General features: G+C 46.3%; 1 protein-coding gene across 1 annotated transcript in view; it reads left to right on the top strand.

The window, feature by feature from the left end:
• Edaradd (EDAR associated death domain) overlaps positions 1-17,808 on the top strand; it is a 45,627-nt gene extending 27,819 nt beyond the window's left edge. The window contains exons 5-6 of the mRNA XM_021180847.1: positions 11,724-11,769; positions 16,789-17,808. Of these exons, the coding sequence (XP_021036506.1) occupies positions 11,724-11,769; positions 16,789-17,180 (438 nt within the window). The 3' untranslated portion in view covers positions 17,181-17,808. The remainder of the gene's footprint in view (positions 1-11,723; positions 11,770-16,788) is intronic.
• Positions 17,809-20,054: the final 2,246 nt, after the last annotated feature.

Raw genomic sequence — 20,054 nt, 5'->3', positions numbered from 1 at the left:
CACTGTCCTCTGACATCCACTCTCATGGCATTTGCATACACATGGACACACACAGACAGATACACACAGAGGGATAGAATTAAACTTTAAAAAATTAATTAAATAAATGAAAATACGCAAGCCTGGTAAAATGGTTCACACCTGGCATCTTAGCACTTGGGAGGTAAAGGAAGGACAATCAGTCCAAGGCCATCCTCAGCTATAGCTCGTTCAAGGCTAGCCTGAGCTACATGAGCCCTTGTCTTTAAAAAACAAAGAAAAGCAAAGCAAGAGAAAAAATAGAGGCTGGAGAGATGGCTCAGTGGTTAGGAGCGCTGTGGCCTCTTACAGAGGTCTTGATTTGATTCTCAGCACCCACATGGTGCCTCAGATCCATCTGTAACTCCATTTACACAGATCTAATGACCTCTTCTGGTTTCTGTGAGCCTGCACATGTGGCATATATTCACAGACACACATACATATAAAAAACAATGAAATGATCTATGTTTTAAAAAAAAAACCAAAACAACAAGAAGTGAACAATAGAATTGCTCTTTCCATCTTTTGATAAGCAAGATAATTCTGTCCTAACCCAATGGCCATCAGATTTTATCTCCTACTGGTGTCTAACTTCCTTAGAGAACATCAGTTTACTCTTTCTAGACTACAGTTGTGTACCCAGACCTTGAACTTGCAATGGCCTTTGCACTGTCCATCTGGTGGTCTGGTCCTACAGAGTTCATGGCCTTACAGGAAAGAAGTCCTACAGTCAACACTCTGCAGTTTTTCTTTCTGCCCAGCATTGCCTCTCTCTGCGGGCCCCATTGCTTTTTGTCACTCCCCGCACCTCCCTTGTTTGCCCTTCTGAACTTGCCCGTAGCTATAGAAAGTTGTTCTTGTTATCCCCAGGCCAACAGCCCTCTGGGGCCTGATGCTGATCCAGGTGAATGTCCTGGTCAGGCATTTTGATAAGTTTGGGGAACCTGCCTTGTCAATTCTGAGGCTCACTGTCCCTATTTTTGATTCCTGAGAATAATGGAATACCAACCTTGGTTCCCATTGGTGCCACAATAAACCCACAGTCCCCAGTGTCACTCACTGTTTCAGAGCAGGGGTGCTTTTTTTCCTGTAATGAAGCTTCCCAGAAATAAACATCTAAAAGAAAACTGTGGTATTCTGACTTGATACGGCTCATTAAGGCCAACGGCTTTGACTTATTACTATTTTTTGGACCAAGTCAAGATCAAATATTTGTGGTTAGCCAGGCCTTGTTAGAGCCTGTAACCCTAACTACTTGGGAGACTACTACAGGAGGATCAAAGGTTAGAGGTTGGCCTGGGCTACAGGATGAGTTCAAAGCCAGCCTAGGCAACTTGGTGAGCCTCTCCCTCAAAAAATTTTTAATAAAGGACAGAAATAGGACTAAGGATATTTCTCAATGGTAGAGCACTTATCTAGCATGTATGAGGCCCTAGGTTCAATCCTTTGTACAAAAAATTATATGTGCACATACATATATGTATATGTCTTAGGGTTTCTATTGCTATGAAGGGTTTCTATTGCTATCATGACTACTGCAACTCTTATAATAAATGAAAACATTTAATTAGGACTGGCTTACAGTTCAGAGGTTTAGTCCATTACCATCATGGTAGGAAGCATGGCAGCATGCAGGCAGACATGGTGCTGGAGAAGGAGTTCTACATAAGGAGCCACGGGCAGCAGGAAGAGACAGCGAGCCACTGGGCCTGGCTTAAGCTTCTAAAACCTTAAAGACAGCCCCTAGTGACACACTTCCTCCAACAAAGCCTCACCCACTCCAGCAAGGCCACACTTCCTAATAGTGCCACTCCCTATGGGGGCCATTTATTCAAATCATCACAGTATATACATATATGTGTGTGTGTGTATTTTTACATGTACACAATCACACATATGTATATACACATATATGTTGTACATGTACATATACACAAACATACGTGTGTGTGTGCATATACACCTATATATATACATGTATATTCGTGGAAAGGCATGGATAAGTCAACTGTGTCTAGAACTTAGTGTTTTCCTATGATAATCTAAAAGTTTTCCTTAATTAATAATGAAGTTGGATGATTTTCTAATTGATCAATGTCAAAGCTTCTATCTTGTCACTTCGGAGCTCTGTTGACTGTCACAACACATTTCGGTTGGGTTTCAGTTCTTCTAGGTGTCTAGTAAAACTACCCTCATACACGGATGCTGTGGAGAGTGGAAATGTAATTTTATAGAGAATTGTCAAGCTGTACCTATTGCTAGTTGAATGAGCAAGCTTGCTCTACCGGCAGGACCCCAGAGAAGGCAGAGTGTAAGACACACACTGTACGCTGGGAACTAAGGAGTTACAATGTTTCTAGGTCTCCTGGTTGGGACTTGCTGAGTAAGTAGTTGTACATTTGTACTGTGTTAAACTATTAAAAAGAAGGGAGAAAGCCAGATATGGAGTCTCATGCCTATAACCCCAGTAGCCAGAAAACCAGGAGTTCAAGTCCAGCCCAAGATGGCAGATAAGCAGGCAGCCAGGTAGACAGACAGGTAGACAGACAGACAGACTGATCAACAACCGACTTTAAAATAAATTCAAGGCTATGAGTTGGCTCAGGAAGTAAGGGTGCCAACTGCCAGGTCTGCAAACCATAGTTCTAGCTATAGGGCTACAGGAGAGCTCGCTCAGTAGTTAAGAGCACTTGCTGCTCTTGCAGAGACCAGAGTTTTGGTTCCTAGCACCCATGTTGGGCAGCTCATAGCCAGCTGTAACACCAGCTCCAGGGATCCAACACCCTCTGCTGGCCTCCTGGGGTACCTGCACATACTCACATGTGTACATAGACACACACACACACACACACACATCAAAAATAGAACTGGAGAGATGACTCAGTAGTTAAAATGACCCACATTCAACTTCCAGTACCCATTTTGTGTATCTCACAACTGCCTAACACTCAAGGTCTGGGGGATTTGATGCCTCTGGCCTCCAAGAGCGCTGCACTCAAGTGTACACACATATACAATGTGTATGTGTAAATGAAGATTAAAATAAATCCTTTTTTTTTTTTTTTTTTTCGAGACAGAGTTTCTCTGTGTAGCCCTGGCTGTCCTGGAACTCACTCTGTAGACCAGGCTGGCCTCGAACTCAGAGATCCGCCTGCCTCTGCCTACCAAGTGCTGGGATTAAAGGCATGTGCCACCATGCCCGGCTCCAAAAATATTTTTAAAGGATAATAGTTTTAAATAATAAATAAAATATTTAAAATACACTGGAATAGTCATCTAAATGTGAACTTTTTTACATATTAACATGTGAATAAAGTAGTCTGTCTTGGCCTCACACACTACCATGCAGCTCAGGAAAATCTCGGAGCAACCAGTGTGCGCTGTTATACACTTCACTACATGGTCGACAAGTCTCTGTTACCAGCATGTTACCAGCATCACTGGTATTACAAGCCTGGAGTTTGTGAATGAAATAGATCTAAAGAGACATCGCCACCCCTCTTTAATATCCATGTCCTGTGGTCTACCTGTGTTTGCATGCACCGACTGTAATCTCCTGTGAAGTGTTCTGTGATATTCCTGAACAATAACCAACTCTACTCCATACACAAAGAGAAAACCCGTGATCTTTCATCTCTGCATCTGTGAGTTTGGAATTACACTCAGCACCCTGGCCTCCCGGTTCCAGCAACAGCTAAGGGTTTTGACCCACACTTCAACGCCAGCTGTGGCAGGCTTGTGTCATTGTATAGAAAACCTGCAGAGGAAAAGAAAGAGCTAAGTGAACACGGACCTGCAGATTTGTTCTCATCTGAGCAATGGCCGTGGCGTTTCTTCCAATTTTTTGTTCTTCTGTAGATTTTTATCCTCAGTGAAGAAATCCCTGTGCTCAGCCTCACTTGAGTCCCTGCCCACTTTTATGTTGTCTTTTTTCTCTCTGGGCTTTTAACACAGGACTCCTGAGCTCTTGATATTTATGTGTACAGCCAACATCATATTAAATGGAAACAAACTGAAAGCATTTCCTTTAAACTCAGGATCAAGACATCTATTCTCCCCTCTCTTATTTAATTCAGTGTTTGAAGTCTTAGCAGTTATACACAAGAAAGGTATAAAGGGAATAAAAATGTGAGACAAAGAAGTCAAACTATCCCTACTTATAGATGACATGGCATTATCTGAATGGCCCTATAATGTCTACTAGAAAGCTCCTTTAGCTAAAGTTGCAAGATACAAAATCACTATAACATATAAAAGCAATTTTGGGCTGGTGAGATGGCTCAGCGGTTAAGAGCACTGACTGTTCTTCCGAAGGTCCTGAGTTCAAATCCCAGCAACCACATGGTGGCTCACAACCATCGGTAATGAAATCTAACGCCTTCTTCTGGTGTGTCTGAAAATAGCTACAGTGTACTTACATATAACAATAAATAAATCTTTTTTAAAAAGCAATATTTCTTTCATATATACCAACAATATACTACAGAGAAAGAAACTAGGAAAATATATTCCATTCTAGGCAGCTTTTTAAAAAAGTACCTAGCAGGGCTGGAGACATGGCTCGGTGGTTAAGAGCGTAAACTGCTCATCCAGAGGTCGTGGGTTCAGTTCCCAGCACCCACATGGCAGCTCACAGCTGTCTGTAATTTCATTTCCAGAGGATCCAACATATAGACATACATGTAGGCCAAACACCAAATGTACATTTAAAAAATGTAGGTAGGAACACACACCTAGCTAAAGAAAAAGGCCTGTACAATGAAAATTTCTTGACACTGAAAAAGGAAATCAAGCTACTAGACAGTAGGAAGACTTTCCATGCTCATAGACTGGCAGAATTCATATTATGAAAATGACTCTATTACCAAAATTAGCATACAGATTTAGTGCATACTTATCAAATTTATGATGTCACATTTCACAGACCTAGGGGGGAAAAAAACAATTCAAGAATTAACATGGGACAACAAAGACTACAGATACCCACAGCAATTTCAAAGAGTAAGAATACAACAGGAGACATCACAATACCTCAGACTGTAGAGCCAGAGTGACAAAGTCAGCCTGGAACTAGCCTGAGAACAGACAGAGCGATGGAACAGAAGAGAGGACCTGGAAGCAAACCAACAAAGCTATGCCACATAAATCTTGCCAAGGGAAGCATAAATACACAGTGGGGGGTGGGGGGATAGCGTATTTCATAAATGCCATTGGTAAGACTGACCCTCCACCAGCGTAAGGATGGAACTAGGTTTATAGTGTTTAATTTGTCAATACATTTACTTAATCCTTTTACTGAACACATCTTCATCCCTTTTGTCTTTCACTGTCTGAACCCAGCTGGGCTCCTTTCTTGGCTTCCCCTCTTTCCTCTTTCATGCTTTATTGGGTGACATCCACACTTGCTTAACCTTTCTGCTCTGCTGAGGATCTCTTCCACGTATGCGCCTCTCACCTCCTTCTTCCACTTCCTGAGGGCTAGGATTACAGACTTGTGTTACTAATGCCCATTTTATGCAACGCTTGGGGATCAAACCCTGGGGCTAAGGAGAGCACTCTGCCAACTGAGGTACATCCTCAACCCTGAGATAAACCTATTTTGAGCACAGCCTTTGTGTTCAGCACTAGAGATGAGAAAATGAATAAACAGAGCTGTGACAGAGGCGCAAAGGAGCAAAGGAAGGTATCAGAGATGGTGATACCATCTCTCTAGACACAGGAGTGAAGAAGATGATGGCTTAAGGCCAATGCAGAGAGCCCTGAGGATGGGGGTAGTCCACTGACTCAGCCTGTATTTTGTGAAGTAAGGGAACAGAATGGGGACCTGCATCAGAACCTGATAAAACTCAAGATAGACAGTGGGTGTATTTGATGGGGTTCTCTGGAGGAATGTAACTGGCAGAATGAGTACATAGCAAAAAGGGATTTAGTAGACTGGCTTGCAGGATGTGGTCTGAGTAGTCCAGCAATGACTGCAGGCCTCAGCAGTCCCAATCTACCACCTGAAGGGTTCTTGGAGAGGTCCAGAAGCTGTTTTATCGACCTCAGGGAAGATGGCAACAGAGGCAGCAGGAACAGTGGCAGCAACAGCACAGTAGATGAACTTGCTAACAAGGCATGAAGCCAGCAGGCAAAAAGCAAAAGTGGTTCCCTTAACCTTCCATCTATCCGCAGGCGGAAGGTCCTGCCCATTTTTATGGACCTTATGTGAGTCTTCCCACAAGAAAATCCCTTACAGGCATGCCCAGAGGCTTGGCTCAAGGGTGATCGAGAGTCTGCCAAATTGACAGCATTAACCATCAGGAGGACCCTAGGATGAGCAGGGAGCAGGGAGATCAGCTGACATGAATGTGTGAGGTTTTGCGGTTTAGAGCAAGATGGGTTGGAGTTTGGGAGACTCCAGGGATTGGCCAGGGGCCCACAGTTATCAGACAAAATCTGCACACAACCAGGAATGAAGGCTGTTATGTGAACTCGTCCTGGGGAGACGTAAACAACATCTGCTAACCCCAGTCAGGGCACCAAAGCCACAATCCTTTCCAAGGGGTGACAGGACTTCCCCATGGGAGCATGGACAAGAGGTGGCTGGCAGGAGTATGGGTGGCCTCAGAGCTTCTGACCACTGAAAAGTCTCACCCCAACATGAATGACAACATCCTCATAGCTATATAGCTATTTTTGTTGTTGTTGTTGTTTTTTTTCAAGACAGGGTTTCTCTGTGTAGTCCTGGCTGTCCTGGAACTCACTTTGTAGACCAGGCTGGCCTCAAACTCAGAAATCTGCCTGCCTCTGCCTCCCAAGTGTTGGGATTAAAGGATTAAAGGTGTACGCCACCACCGCCCGGCTCCAAGACTGCTTTCTATAACAGTGATTCACCTGTAATCTTGGCATCAAGAAGCTGAGACAAGATGACCTCATATTTGAGGCAAGAGAAAACGTAGCACTCTCAGGTGCTTAGCAGTGACTAAGAGAATAGGAATGGAGGCTAGACCCAAGGAGGGCTTATATATTTGAGGCCCCAGAGCAGGCAGGAATGGAGAAGTAAGGAGACTCGTGTTAAAGGGCAGCTTGTGGAATGGTCTGGAAAACATGGACTCCACTCTGTGTCTACAGTTTCCTGCTCACTTCTTTCCCTTTATCCACAGACGTTCCAGACCCCAATGACACTTCCCCACAACAAGTGCATGCGTGCACGCACACGCGCGCACACACACACACACACACACACACACGCACGCACGCACGCACTGCACTGCACTGCACTGCACTGCACTGCACTGCACTGCACTGCACTGCACACAATGTACTTGCCATGCAGCATGTAGTTTACTGGAGAAGACAGATTCCAATCCCAAAGCCTCGGGCACTGTGGGTGATGCTACAGGATGCAGTGGTAGGACCCAGGTCACAGAACCCACACGGGACATTTGGAGAAAGCCCCCAAGCAGAAGTGATGCGTCAGCTGAGGCCTCATGAGTGTGGTGGCTCCGCCCACCCAGAGAGGTTTTTACTTCCACTGACATAAGGCCTCTCACCAGGTCTTACCCTCACCTGATCCTCAGACCGGGTGTTTTCCCAGCAACTCAGGAGGGTCGTCACCTTCTATCTGACCCTGTCTCTGTTCCCCTCCCACCTGGGTATTTGGGTGATGCTGGAGGCAGGGACCTCCCAGCTGGCTCCCTATTGCACATCTTCCTCCCAGAACCTGTTCAGCATACTTGCTTCTCTCACTTGCTGTTGTCTTTCCTAGGAGCCAGTCTTTCCCACTGCTCTCAGCATCTCAGGGCTATTGTACATGGACCTGTCCTCTTTCCTTTTCCATAGCCTCTTCAGAGTCTGCCCTGCCCTCTCCTCATCTCCTTTGCTCATCTCCTAGTGACATCTTCACCTCTAGTCCTCTCACTCCACTCTCCCCTCCCAGATGGAGAGAGTTTGTATCCCCTGCCTTCCACATGTCCTGTACCTGCTAACACTGTCCTGGACACGCCCTGCTTCCAGTGAGGGTCTGTAGTGAGCCCTAATGTCTATAGACAGAGTGCAGCTCCTACAAGGGCATGGACCATTCCTGTCTCTTTGCCATCTTGCTCGTCATCTGTGTGATTCAGTGACACTCAAGGATTTCCTGCTTTCCTGTGTCTTTGTCAGCTGCTGGAGGCTCTGGGAAAATGCCCTCTTCTGCACACGTCCACTTTCCAGACCCTCAGTAGGACCACTCTCAACCATCTTCGTGCCCAGGAAATGATCTGTGATTTAGTTTATCTTATTTATAGTTTTCTGGTGGTATTGTTGTGGTTTTGGTGTTTGGTGTGTGTATTTTGGAGTCAGGGTCTCATGTAGCCCAGGCTGGCCTCTTCCAGCATTCACCTACCCCCCAAGTATTGGGGTAACAAGCGTGTACCAGTGCTCCTGGGTTATGCGGTGTTGGGGATTCAACCCAGAGCTTCATACATGCTAGAAAAGCCCTCTGCCAGCTAAGCTATATCCCCACTCTCTCCCCTACAGACAAGCTCTCATGCGGCCCAGACTGGCTTTGAACTCCTGAACCTCTCACCTTCGCCTCCCAAGTGCTGGGATTATACAGATATGCACCATCACACGCAATTTGTGTTTGTATGTGTTGACGTAAGTTCTCACTGTAGCCCAGACTGATGTCTACAATCAGCAAATCTTCCTATTTCAGCTTTCCCCAGTGCAGGGATCACAGCTGTGAACCACCACATCCAGTTTGGGGCTTCGTTTATTTTATTTTATTTTATTTTGTGATTGCTGGGGATCAAACCCAGGGCCCACACATACTAGGTAAGCATTCCCTCACTGAGCTCCATCCCCAACCCTCTCTGGTCTTTCAGTCTACAGGGGACTCTATCAGCACCTCCCTGAGTGCTAATAATCAGGCCAAAGGTTCAGGTCCTTGGACCTGTGGATATAAGTTCCTACATGCAGCTTCTGCACATTAACTGCCCAGTAAACAAATGTGAAACAAAGGCCAGAGCGTTGTTTCAACAAGATCAAAATACATAAAGCATATAATAAGTCCTTTTCATATTTCACTGTTGGGAAATTTACATTCAAGTGGCACAATTGTCAGACCTAGAAACAAAAATCTTGGCTTATTTTTTGTTTCATTTTCTTCATTGAGGTGCTTGCTAGGTAGCCTGGGCTAGCCTGGAACTCCCTATGAGCCCAGGCTGTCCTCACAGTGATAGGACTTGGCCACTAGTACTCTGCTGTTTTCATCCATTTCACAGTAACTGTGCATCGAGCTCCCTGCCAATATCCTGAGGGCGAGTCTCACCAACTACTGGTCTGTTAATCTTTAGATAATGAGAAATCACATAGACTGAACTAAGCAACACAGCTTTGACTTCTGGGAAACACTGTGTTTCAGAAGGGTCCTGTATACCATGAAACCTATAAACCTTTAACATTCCTGTCTCTCTCTCTCTCTCTGACTTGGAGTTTCTGTTCTGTCCCCGTGGCCCACGCTTCCGATTCAGTGAACAGAATTGACTGTGCTGATGTAAGAGTGAGCAGGCCTGCCCAGGCCTGTGCAAACTCTGCAGATAGGAAAGGGCAGGTCTCCACAAGGTGGTGAGTGTGGCCTTGTGGGGGATGGGACTCTCAGGCACTACCTTGTGACTGTGTGAAGCTGTGCAGAGACAGACATTCAGGCCCCTTCGGGGACTTCTTAGAATTCTTAGACACATATACACATGCACACACACACACACACACACATACATGCATACATGCACACACACAACAAACACATATACATCTCAATACACAAACGCTATCTTTTTCCTTTCTTCAGTCTCTCCTTTTTCATATTCTCTTCCCACCCTTGCCCCCTCCCACAACTAATAGAAGCCTGAAAAAGGCCCTGCAGAAATCCAGTGGCTCCCAAGCAGGCTGGCTTTGTTGCAGTCCTGAAGAGGCAGGGACAGGCAAGAAAGCAGACAACCAGAGCAGGACTTGGCTCAGTTCCTAGGGGAAGGCCTGGCTGGTAAGAATAGGAATGCTTTTGTGGTAGGTGGAAAGTCGTGGGATTAATAGATTTATATACACTGTAGAGAGCTAGGATTGGTGAGTTTGGGGCAAGGAAAATGGCTTCTTAGAGGACTAAGAGAAAATAGCAACTACACAAAATGTACTAAATACCAGGGAGTTAGTGCTTCTTGTTGTTGTTGTTGTTGTTGTTGTTGTTCCTAAAACATATGTTGCTTGTTGTAAAGCCCTCCTTGGCCTTGAACCTATAGTCTTCCTGCCTCTGCCTCCCGAATGCTGGTATTACAGGCATGTGCCACAGTGCCTGGCTAAGTTATCACTTCTTTAGAAACAAAATTCAGACGCCTAGTAATTAAAAGCCCTGTAGAGCTATAGGACTCTAGCAGAAGTTTCATGCACATGGGAGGCCACTATAGGCAGTGTCTGCCTGGACTGACAAAGCCCTAACTGCAGGTTTATTCCAGTGATGGACTGAGGGGTAACGCTGGGAGTTATGACTATAACTGGATAAAGATGCAGCTCCCAAAGGCAAAGCATGCTGGGATTGGCCCTCCCTGACAGCTTTGTGGACAGCACATGCTCTTCCCTCCAAGGAGATGATGGTCACTGCCATCTAAGACAGTGCGTCTCTGGTGGTAGAAACAGAACACCAGTCCACTCCACTCATCCAGGGCTTGCTCCTACTTTTTCACAGTTGGTTTTTAGCTGCTTTGCAATAAAATATAAAAGAAATACATAGGGAGGCTGGAGAGATGGCTCAGCAATTAAGAGCACTGGCTAAACTTGCTGAGAACTGGGGTTCAACTCCCAGCATCCATAAGGTGGCTTATAACTATCTGTCACCCCATTTCCATGGGATTCAATGCCCTATTCTGGCCTCTGCAGGCACCAGGCATACATGTTGTGCACAGACATACATGCATGCAAATTACACACAAAATAAAAAATGAATTAAAAAGAATAAAGAAATCTATAGGCAAGGCAAAGAATTGTGGCCTGAAGTGGGGGCTAGGGAGATGGATCCTTGGGTCAAGTGCCTGCCACATAAGCACTAGAACCTGAGCCCAGATCCCTAGCACCCACACAAAAGTTGATGTGGTTGGCACATCTGTAACGCTGACACTGGCTAGGGGTGGGAGTATGGAGCCGGGAGTAATGAGCCAGTCTAGCTAGTAGTAAGAGACTTGTCTCAAAAGATAAGGAAGATGTAGAGGGATGGTGGGAGACATCCAATTACCAACCTCTGGCCTCCATATGCATATACAAACACATCACATGCACACATACATGCACACATGCGCGCGCACACACACCCAGAATTTTAGCCTAGACTGGCAAGTCTAATCCAAGGCAATGTGGAAACAAACCAAAGGAAATAGCTTGTTATAAGGATAACATAAAACAGGCGCCATGGTTGCATGCCCTCGGATGTTTGATGAGGACCCTGTTCTGTTTCACCTTTGTCCAGTGTCTCCTCACGTAGCTGCGTTCTGGACCTCTGCGATATTCGAGGTTGAGTCTCCTACCTTACCACCATTGCAGAAACATCCCTGAGCATCAGTCAACCCCTCACACTTGGTGGAAAATTAGCCAATGAAGAAAATCGATATTGTCATTTACTTGTGGCCATGATTTTGATGAAGGTCGCTTTATTTATTTATTTATTTATTTATTTATTTATTTATTTATTTTAGGGAGAAGAAAATGACTTTCCAGACAGCACCAGAGATCCCCTTTCAGGTAAAGGGTTGGCCTTGCATCAGCAGCAGCTGGGCAGACACATTAAAGCTTTTCAGTGAATGTGTGTGTGTCGTGAATGTGTTGTGTGTGTGGCTTCATAGCTATTTGACAATCAGTAGTTAGCTTTTATCCATGTTGATGAGAGCATGTGTGTGTGTGTGTGTATGTGTGTGTGTGTTCGTGCACGCACACACGTGCAAGAGAGAGAGAGAAACAGGGGGGCAGGGATACCTTAATTTTTTTAGGTAACTCTCACCAGGACCTGGAGGTCTCTGATAAGGCTAATACAGCTGGCCAGGTCTCCTCTCTTTGCCTTCCCAAGACTGGGGCCACAGGTGTGTGCTACCACATCTGAGTTTTTGATGTGGGCTCTGGGAGGAACTTTGAATGCTTGTGCTTGCACATCCAAGTGCTTCACTGACTGAGCTGTCTCTCCCCCTCAATTGTAATCTTATTTTTAAACAATAGCACATGCTTACATAACCAAAGCCTAGAGCTTGCTCAGTGACCTTCATCTTTGCTATGTTTTCTGGGTAGAGTAGGGGACTCAAACACCTCTGTGGAGCCTGGTATCAATACATACACTTGGAACCCCATCTTTTTCATGAACAGATCCCAATCTTTATGAGTGCCAGAGAAGTTCGCTTATTGAGTGTGTTGTGATGTTGAATTCCCTGTCACTTTCATATAATCCCTTCTGAAAGGCCCAAGTTACACAGTAGAGGACAAGGGATCGTGGGAGGGAACTGTTTACAAACCTGCATGCAGAACAGAGTAACTTTCCATCCTAACTTGGCATGGCCAAGTACACAGTCAAGTATGTCTTCCTCCAAGTCTCCCCACCCACCCAGGGCAGCACTGGGAAAGGGACCCAGGGCCTTCATCAAGTATCAGAGCAGTGCTCTGCCATTGAGCCGCATCCCTTGTCCTGAAAAAGTTTAGAGAGGCTTTTCTCTGACCTGACCTCATCCCCTTTGTCTGTGAAGGCCACCATCAGAACCCTGCATCCTTCTTGTGTTGGCGGCTATTCCTATATCCTGAGACAGTTTCCATCTCAGCTGAACATCTAAAATCCCCGAGGGAACTGTGAAAAAACCCCATGCCCTGCTGTCACTCCACAGTGATTAAAATAGGACCTTGGTGACTGGCCCAGATGTGAGGAGGGTTTTTTCCCCTAGGAGTTGGAGGGGATCAGTGGGTTCCATCCCTAGTGAAGTTGAAGAACAATTGCTTCTTTTTTTTTTTTAAAGATTTATTTATTTAATATATGTGAGTACGTTGTTGCTGTATTCAGACACACCAGAAGGGGGCATCTGATCCCATTACAGATGGTTGTGATCCACCATGTGGTTGCTGGGAGTTGAACTCAGAACCTCTGGAAGAGCAGTCAGTGCTCTTAACCACTGAGCCATCTCTCTAGCCCGAACCATTGCTTCTTAAGAGCCATGGTATGCTGTCCACTGTGTGCTGGCTGGGCAGTAGAAGGAGGCTTTGATGGGTGTCCTTAATCCTGAGATCAGTGTCATTACCTGTGCTCACGGAGTGAGATGGGGGCTTAGCATACTCAGTAACCATCCAAACCACACCCCCTTTGCAGAAGGTGACCTGCCTCACCGCAGGGAGCCTTCTCCATAGCAAGGCTTTCTCCTCTTGAGCTAGCGGTGAACTGAACAGGCCCATGAAGGTCTGACCCTCTTATCTGCACCCAAGCACTGGGGTTGACAGGTGTACACAAGTTTTATGCAGTGCTAGGAGTTTGCATCCAGGCCTTGGTACATGCTGTGTGAGCATTCTACCCACTGAGCCACATCTGCATCCCCTTGCTTAGAAGTGACCGATAGGACAAGAGTTATTAAGGCATCTAAGTGGATTTTTATAGAGGGCCAGCTGCTTCTCAACCAACTCCTCTCTTTATAGATCTAGAATGGGCCCACAGTTTAGTGTTTGGAGACCAAGTCTGCACTGTTTCCCATCACCGTGTACTTTCTGTGGATGGCGGCTGCCTTCCCCTTCCCTCACTGGGAATCAATCCTCCCTGCCATTTCTGAAGTGCAGTTGGGAGAGTTGACCTTCTTCCCTGGAGAAGGAGAGTCCTCGTGTATCTACCTATTTGTCAAATGCACCTTTAATTTCTTTTCTAAAATATCATTTATTTTTAATTACGTGGCTACTTGTGGCAGTGTGGAGCTATGTGCACGTGAATGAGAGTGTCCCAGGAGACAGGAGAGGGCATGAGATTCCCTGGAGCTAGAGTTACAGGTGTCTGTGAATACTCTTAACCGCTGAGCCAACTCACCAGCCCCTACATTTTTAATGTCCAGAGAGAATTTGGCATTGGAAGAAGGGCTAGCACATGGTCATTACAGTAACTGTCGTTTACCAAAGCCTCCTGTATGCCCAGGGCTTATCACTTAGAGGTACGGGGTCTTGATCTACTCTTCCCTCGTGTCTGATGTTTGCTTTGTTCTCAAGAGAACAGATGCTCTCTGGGGAAAGATATCTTTTTCTAGAAAGATATCTCAAAGTTTACCCTTTGTGGTATAATATTGCATGAAATATGAGAAATATTTAAGGTATGGAAGGGGGTAAATATTTCATAGAAAGGAACCCCAGTAGTTAAATTTTCTGATTTTCTTTTCAATTCCTTAACAGGGTCTTTCTATCTAGTCTTAGCTGTCCTGGAACTCCCTATGTAGACCAGGCTAGCCTAGAACTCACAGAGACTTGTCTTTGTCTCTAAGTGCTGGGACTAAAGGTGTGTGCCACCATGGCAGGCTTAGCTTGTGATTTTCATAGGCCGTTTGAAATCTTCTCAGTAAGCAACGCTTGTGGATCCCACTATTGCTTTTCCACCTTATTCAGAGGCAAGTCTCTCATCCAAACTCTAACCTTTCCAGCCAGCTTGCTCTGTGGATCCTGCCTCTACCTTCTGAGGCTGCAGTTACAGTTGGGCTATCACAGAGCATTTGCAGGGGTCTGGTGGTCTGAACTTCAGTCCTCGTACTTATTCAGCAAGTGCTTTAGCCACTGTATCTAATGCCTACTGTACATCCTACGCCCCTCCATTATTTATTTTTAAGACAAGTCATGCTTTGTAGCCCTCACTGCCCTGGTACTCAGGCTAGCAGTGGCAAATCTTTACCACCTGAAACATTGCCCTAGCCTGCCTCTGTTCAGATTCCTCACTCAGTGCCACCACTCAGTGACATCATGTGTAGTAACATGTCATCTTATAGTAAAGGTCGCGTCCCCACAACCTCCCAAGCCTGTGATCTTTAATCCCGAATTCAGACTCCAGAGACAGTGTTGTATAATTGCTGCTGCTCAGTGGCTGTGCCCGCAGTGTGGCACCACCATGGGCTTCAGTGAGTGACTTCCTGAGACCTCGTCTCCTCAAACCTCACCTCCCAATCACGCTTCTACCTTCTCGTAATAAACAATGCTGGAGGACTGTAGAGGGGAGGCTGCCCTCCTGGGGAAGGAACCAGTTTTTTGGGTGTGGCTCAGGCTCCTCAGCCTGCCTCCAGCTCTCTGTATACCCCGAGAGCTGTAGGCCACACTTCAGACAGAGCCTGTGTGAGCAAAGAAAACAGATAGAGCAGAGGACCGATAAGGAGACTATAAATTCTGAATGGAAGCGTTCTGCCAACATGCTTTCAAATATGCGCATGCGCACAAGCAGGGAGCCCGGTGCTCCCTCTCTTCCAGCACTTCTGAGGGGTTAGGCAGTCACAATGACATTGTCGCATGCTAAGTTTTGTGTCAAAAGCTGTCAGGGAGGCCAGTGAAATGGCTTAGTAGGGAAGGTGCTCCCACATCCACATGGTAGACAAGAGAAATTTGACTCCTGCAGCTGTCTGTTCTCTAACCTTCACACATGCACCAGGACACACACACACACACCCCAATAGCAACGATAAATGTAACTTTTTAAAAGCTATCAGGAGCAGGAGGTGGATCTATGCACAAGCACGAGCTGGTTGTGGAACCCTCCGTCTGGCCAATGGGCCCACAAATGCGGGCTCAAGCAGAGCAAACCAGGGAGGTGAAGAGGCAAGATGGGACTGCCAACTCTTGCTACTGCTCCCAGCTCAACAACCTTTCTTATCTTGTAAAGCAGATGTCCTCAACCTGCGGGTTGTGACCCACCTATGGGTCAAATAACCCCTTCACAGGGGTCACATATCAGATATTTACATTACAATAGCAAAATTATAGTTTATAATGTAGCGACAGAAATAATTGTATGACTGTGGTCACCATAGCGTGAGGAACTATACTAAGGGGTGGCAGCATTAGGAAGGTTGAGAGCCCACTGTCGTAAAGAGGAACACCGTGGGGTCGAGAGAGATGGCTCAGTTAGCAAATTGCTTGCCTTGCGGAACGACTCTGAAGCCAAGTGGTCATGCTCATGTCAGTGACCCCAGTGCTAGGGGGGTGAGGTCCCTGGGCCTTGCTACCCTACTAAGTAAGCTCCAGGCCAGGGAGAGATACTGTCTTAGACAAATAAACAAAAAAACAAAAACAGGCTCAGTGGATAAAAGTAAAAGCTGGGTACCTCAGAGACAAGGGATACCCGTAACCTGACCAGTGGAATCCAGATTCAGGTCGATCCCTGAGGCTTCCTGACCATCCACTTTAGCCTGATCTGTCGACTCTAAGCCAGTGAAAGGCCCTGCCTTCGAAGAGAGGTGGTCGGGAGGGTGACACCCAAGGGTGTTCCCTGGCCTCCACACATATGTGTACAGTTACATACACAGAGAAGAAGAATATCGTGTGAACAATGAGAAATGACTGTTCTGCATGATTCCAAGGAAGGAATCGTGTGTGTGTGTGTGTGTGTGTGTGTGTGTGTGACACTTAGATGATGTCACCAAAATGGTAGGAAAATAAAAGGAATATTGCTCGTGTGTGTGCGTGTGTGTGTGTGTGTGTGTGTGTGTGTGCGCGCGTGTGTGCGTGCGTGCAGGAGGTGCACGTGGCCCCTGGGTAACCTGTGGCCTCTCTGTCATCCTGCAGGTGTCAGCAGAAACCAGCCCTGTAAGGAAGGGAAGGGCAGCTGCCCTTGCCCTTCCTGCTCCCCCCGGGCCCCCACCATCAGCGACTTGCTCAACGATCAGGACTTGCTAGATACGATCAGGATAAAGCTGGATCCATGTCACCCAACCGTGAAGAACTGGAGGAATTTTGCCAGCAAATGGGGCATGCCCTATGATGAACTATGCTTCCTGGAACAGAGGCCCCAGAGCCCCACACTGGAGTTCTTATTCCGAAACAGCCAGAGGACTGTGGGCCAACTGATGGAGCTCTGCCGGCTGTACCACAGGGCTGATGTGGAGAAGATCCTGCGCAGGTGGGTGGATGAGGAGTGGCCCCACCGGGGACACTCGGACAGCTCTATGCACTTCTAGAATCCCCTCTCCTCTGGCATCTAGAATCCCCTCTCCTCTGGCATTGGCCCTACTGCTCATTGGACCAGCATGGCTCCTGAGGAGAACGTACCTGCTCCTAAGGTTTTCAGGATAAGGTGTGGCAGTGGTCATCCCCGAAGCTGGCAGCTTGTGGAAAGACACTTTGTTTTGATGGCAGGTATCCGTTTCCTTTTGCACATTTGTTTTAATTTAATATTTGAGCCTGGGATTGGGGAAGAATATTTGGTAGGTCACATAGGGCCAAAGCCTGTGGACAGAGTCATGCCAACATGGAAAGAAAATGACACCCTCCTTAAATACTGCCAAAGATTGCAGCGGGATCCCAAAATATCAATGTCTTTGGACATGTCCGCATCATCCCATAGAGAATCTCTGCAGTCCTGGCCAGAAGAGGGCAGGGAGAAGTCACCCCGGCCCGTTCACTGTCACTGTTTCTGTTGAAAAAGGCTCAGGAGAGCAAAAGGATACTACTGTATAATGTGGCCCAGGTGTATAGGCTCTTTTTTTTTTTAAATCAAATACTTTTGTAATCTATAGGCTATCAATACTGTCATTGAATTTAGCATTTTTTAAAAAAGAAATACAAAATATATGGTTTGTAGGAGAAGAGAGTGTCTTGGGAATGGCATTGACAAAGAATAGTGCTCAGTTCGGCCTTTGGGAAGCTAGGGAGATAGCTCAGTGGTTACGGTGCCCTCCACATAAAGCATGGGGACTAGAGTCTGGGTCCCCAGAACCCACATAAGTGAGGGGAGGCTGTGGTAGCCCACCTGTGATCCCAGCACTCAGAAGGCAGAGATGGCGATCCCAGTGCAAGCTGGCCAGCTACACCTGGCACATGGATGAACTCTGGGTTCAACTGAGAGACTCTTTCTCCATGAACAATGTGCAGAGAGAGTGAGGAAAACTTTCAACATCAACTTTGGGAGTCTATATGCACACAAATATACATGCACATCTGCATACATGTGCAACAGCAACAACAACAAACACACACATACACACACACATCTTTTAAAATGCCCTTTGGGAAGGCTGAGGACATGGGCCAATGAGCACACACATAATAGCCAGACATGGCAGCATGTGCCTGTAACCCCAGCACTGGGGGAGCAAAGTCCAGGAACTCCCTGGCCAGCCAGATAGCCAAATTGGCAAGCTTTGTGTTCAGGGAGAGAGCCTGTCTCAAAAAAGGAAAGTGAAGAATAACTAAGGAAGATACCTGAGGGACAATCTTTGACTTAAACACACACACACACACACACACACACACACACACTTGCTTGTTATGCATGCCTTAAAAAAAAAAAAAAAAAAGCAGGGCCAGGACTCTACCACCGAGCTACACCTGTACCTCTGTTATTAATGGGTTTTATTTTTATGAGATCCCACAAAAAAAAAAAAAAAGCTGGGCATGGTGGTTTATACTTTTAACTCTGACTAGGAGACAGGTGAATCCCTGGGGCTCCTCTGCCAGCCAGCCTAGCCTATGTGCTGAGCTACAAGCTGATGAGAGATCCTGTCTCAAAAGACCAAGATGAACAGTAGTATCCTGAGGAGCAACATCAGGGTTGTTCTCTGGCTTCCCCATGCACATGCACACAAGCTCGCAGGCCCGTGTACATATATACCAATTAAAGTAAGCAGAAAGGAAGAATGTATACTGACTGTATAGCACAGAGATAGTAAGATGGACACAAAAGAAGGTGATTTTCTAAACCACTTTTCTTTCCTCATAACAATTAGATTTCCCCTTAGGCTGTTGGTAGGTAAAGCCAGCTTCCCACCCATCGTGAGCTCCAATCAACCACATCTACAGTGAGACTTGCCCATCAGTTCTGGTTCACTGTTAATCACATCGACACCACTTTATTGCCAGATATATTTAAAGTGGGAGCTAATGATTAAATGCAGACATCCTAGTGTTTTTTAGATTTATTTGTATGAATATTTTCCCTGTGTGTATGGTACCTGCAGTGGTCGAAAGGCGTCGGATACCCTAGAACTGGAGTTGCAAATGCCTGTTCATCAATCTCCATGTGGGTGCTGGGAACACATCTGCAAGAGCAGCTAGTGCGCTCAACGGCAGAACCCATCCCTCTAGCCCCTAAACGCAGATATTTTTATAAATAGCTTCTCAGGAAAGTCAGATGTTGTGAGCATCATGAGCGTGATCTAGGCTTCCTGCAGAACCTGTGGGGGTGTTGTGGGGAGCTCTAAACATTGCGAAGATGTGATTGGTTGCCTGCTTTCTCATTAAGCTCTCCATGGCGTGATCTGGCTGTTTTCACAGGGTCTCCTAGCCCAAGGTGCTCTCACTCTCCTTCTGTAGCAGAGGATGGCCCAGAATTTCCGATTGCCTGCTTCTGCCTTCCAAGTGCTGGGCCCCCACACGTGGTTTAGCTCTCACTTCTTAGAGCAGAGGTGACTGTAGGGAAACGAGAGGGGCTTTGGAAATCACTTTACAGGAAGGAACTCAGAAGGTGAGGCTCAGAGATAGAGGGATGATGGAGCATTGGGAAATGCCAGCCCTTGAGTTCCGTACATTACAAACATCCAGAGTGAATACTGCTCATGACTGGCCTGGGGCAGCCAATCCTCTCAGCCATCACTTTCACAGGAAGTGTTTCACAGGAAGTGTTGCCAGTACTTCAGCCTCTAAACTGAACTGGTCAGGATGCAGCTCCAGAACACAGCGGTGCTTGTAAGTGTTCACTGAATTCACCTTCCTAGCATCGGGTCAAAACTGTGAAGCAGGGCTAGGGGGATGGCTCAGCACTTAAGAGCACTTGCTGCTCTTGAGCTAAGTTTCAAGTACCCACATGGGGTGAGTCATGACTAGCTCCTGGGGAT

This window comes from Mus caroli, chromosome 13 (genome assembly GCF_900094665.2).
Source record: "Mus caroli chromosome 13, CAROLI_EIJ_v1.1, whole genome shotgun sequence".
Classification (NCBI taxonomy): domain Eukaryota; kingdom Metazoa; phylum Chordata; class Mammalia; order Rodentia; family Muridae; genus Mus; species Mus caroli.
Note: the sequence above shows the minus strand (reverse complement) of the source record. Positions and strands in the feature narration are given on the sequence as shown.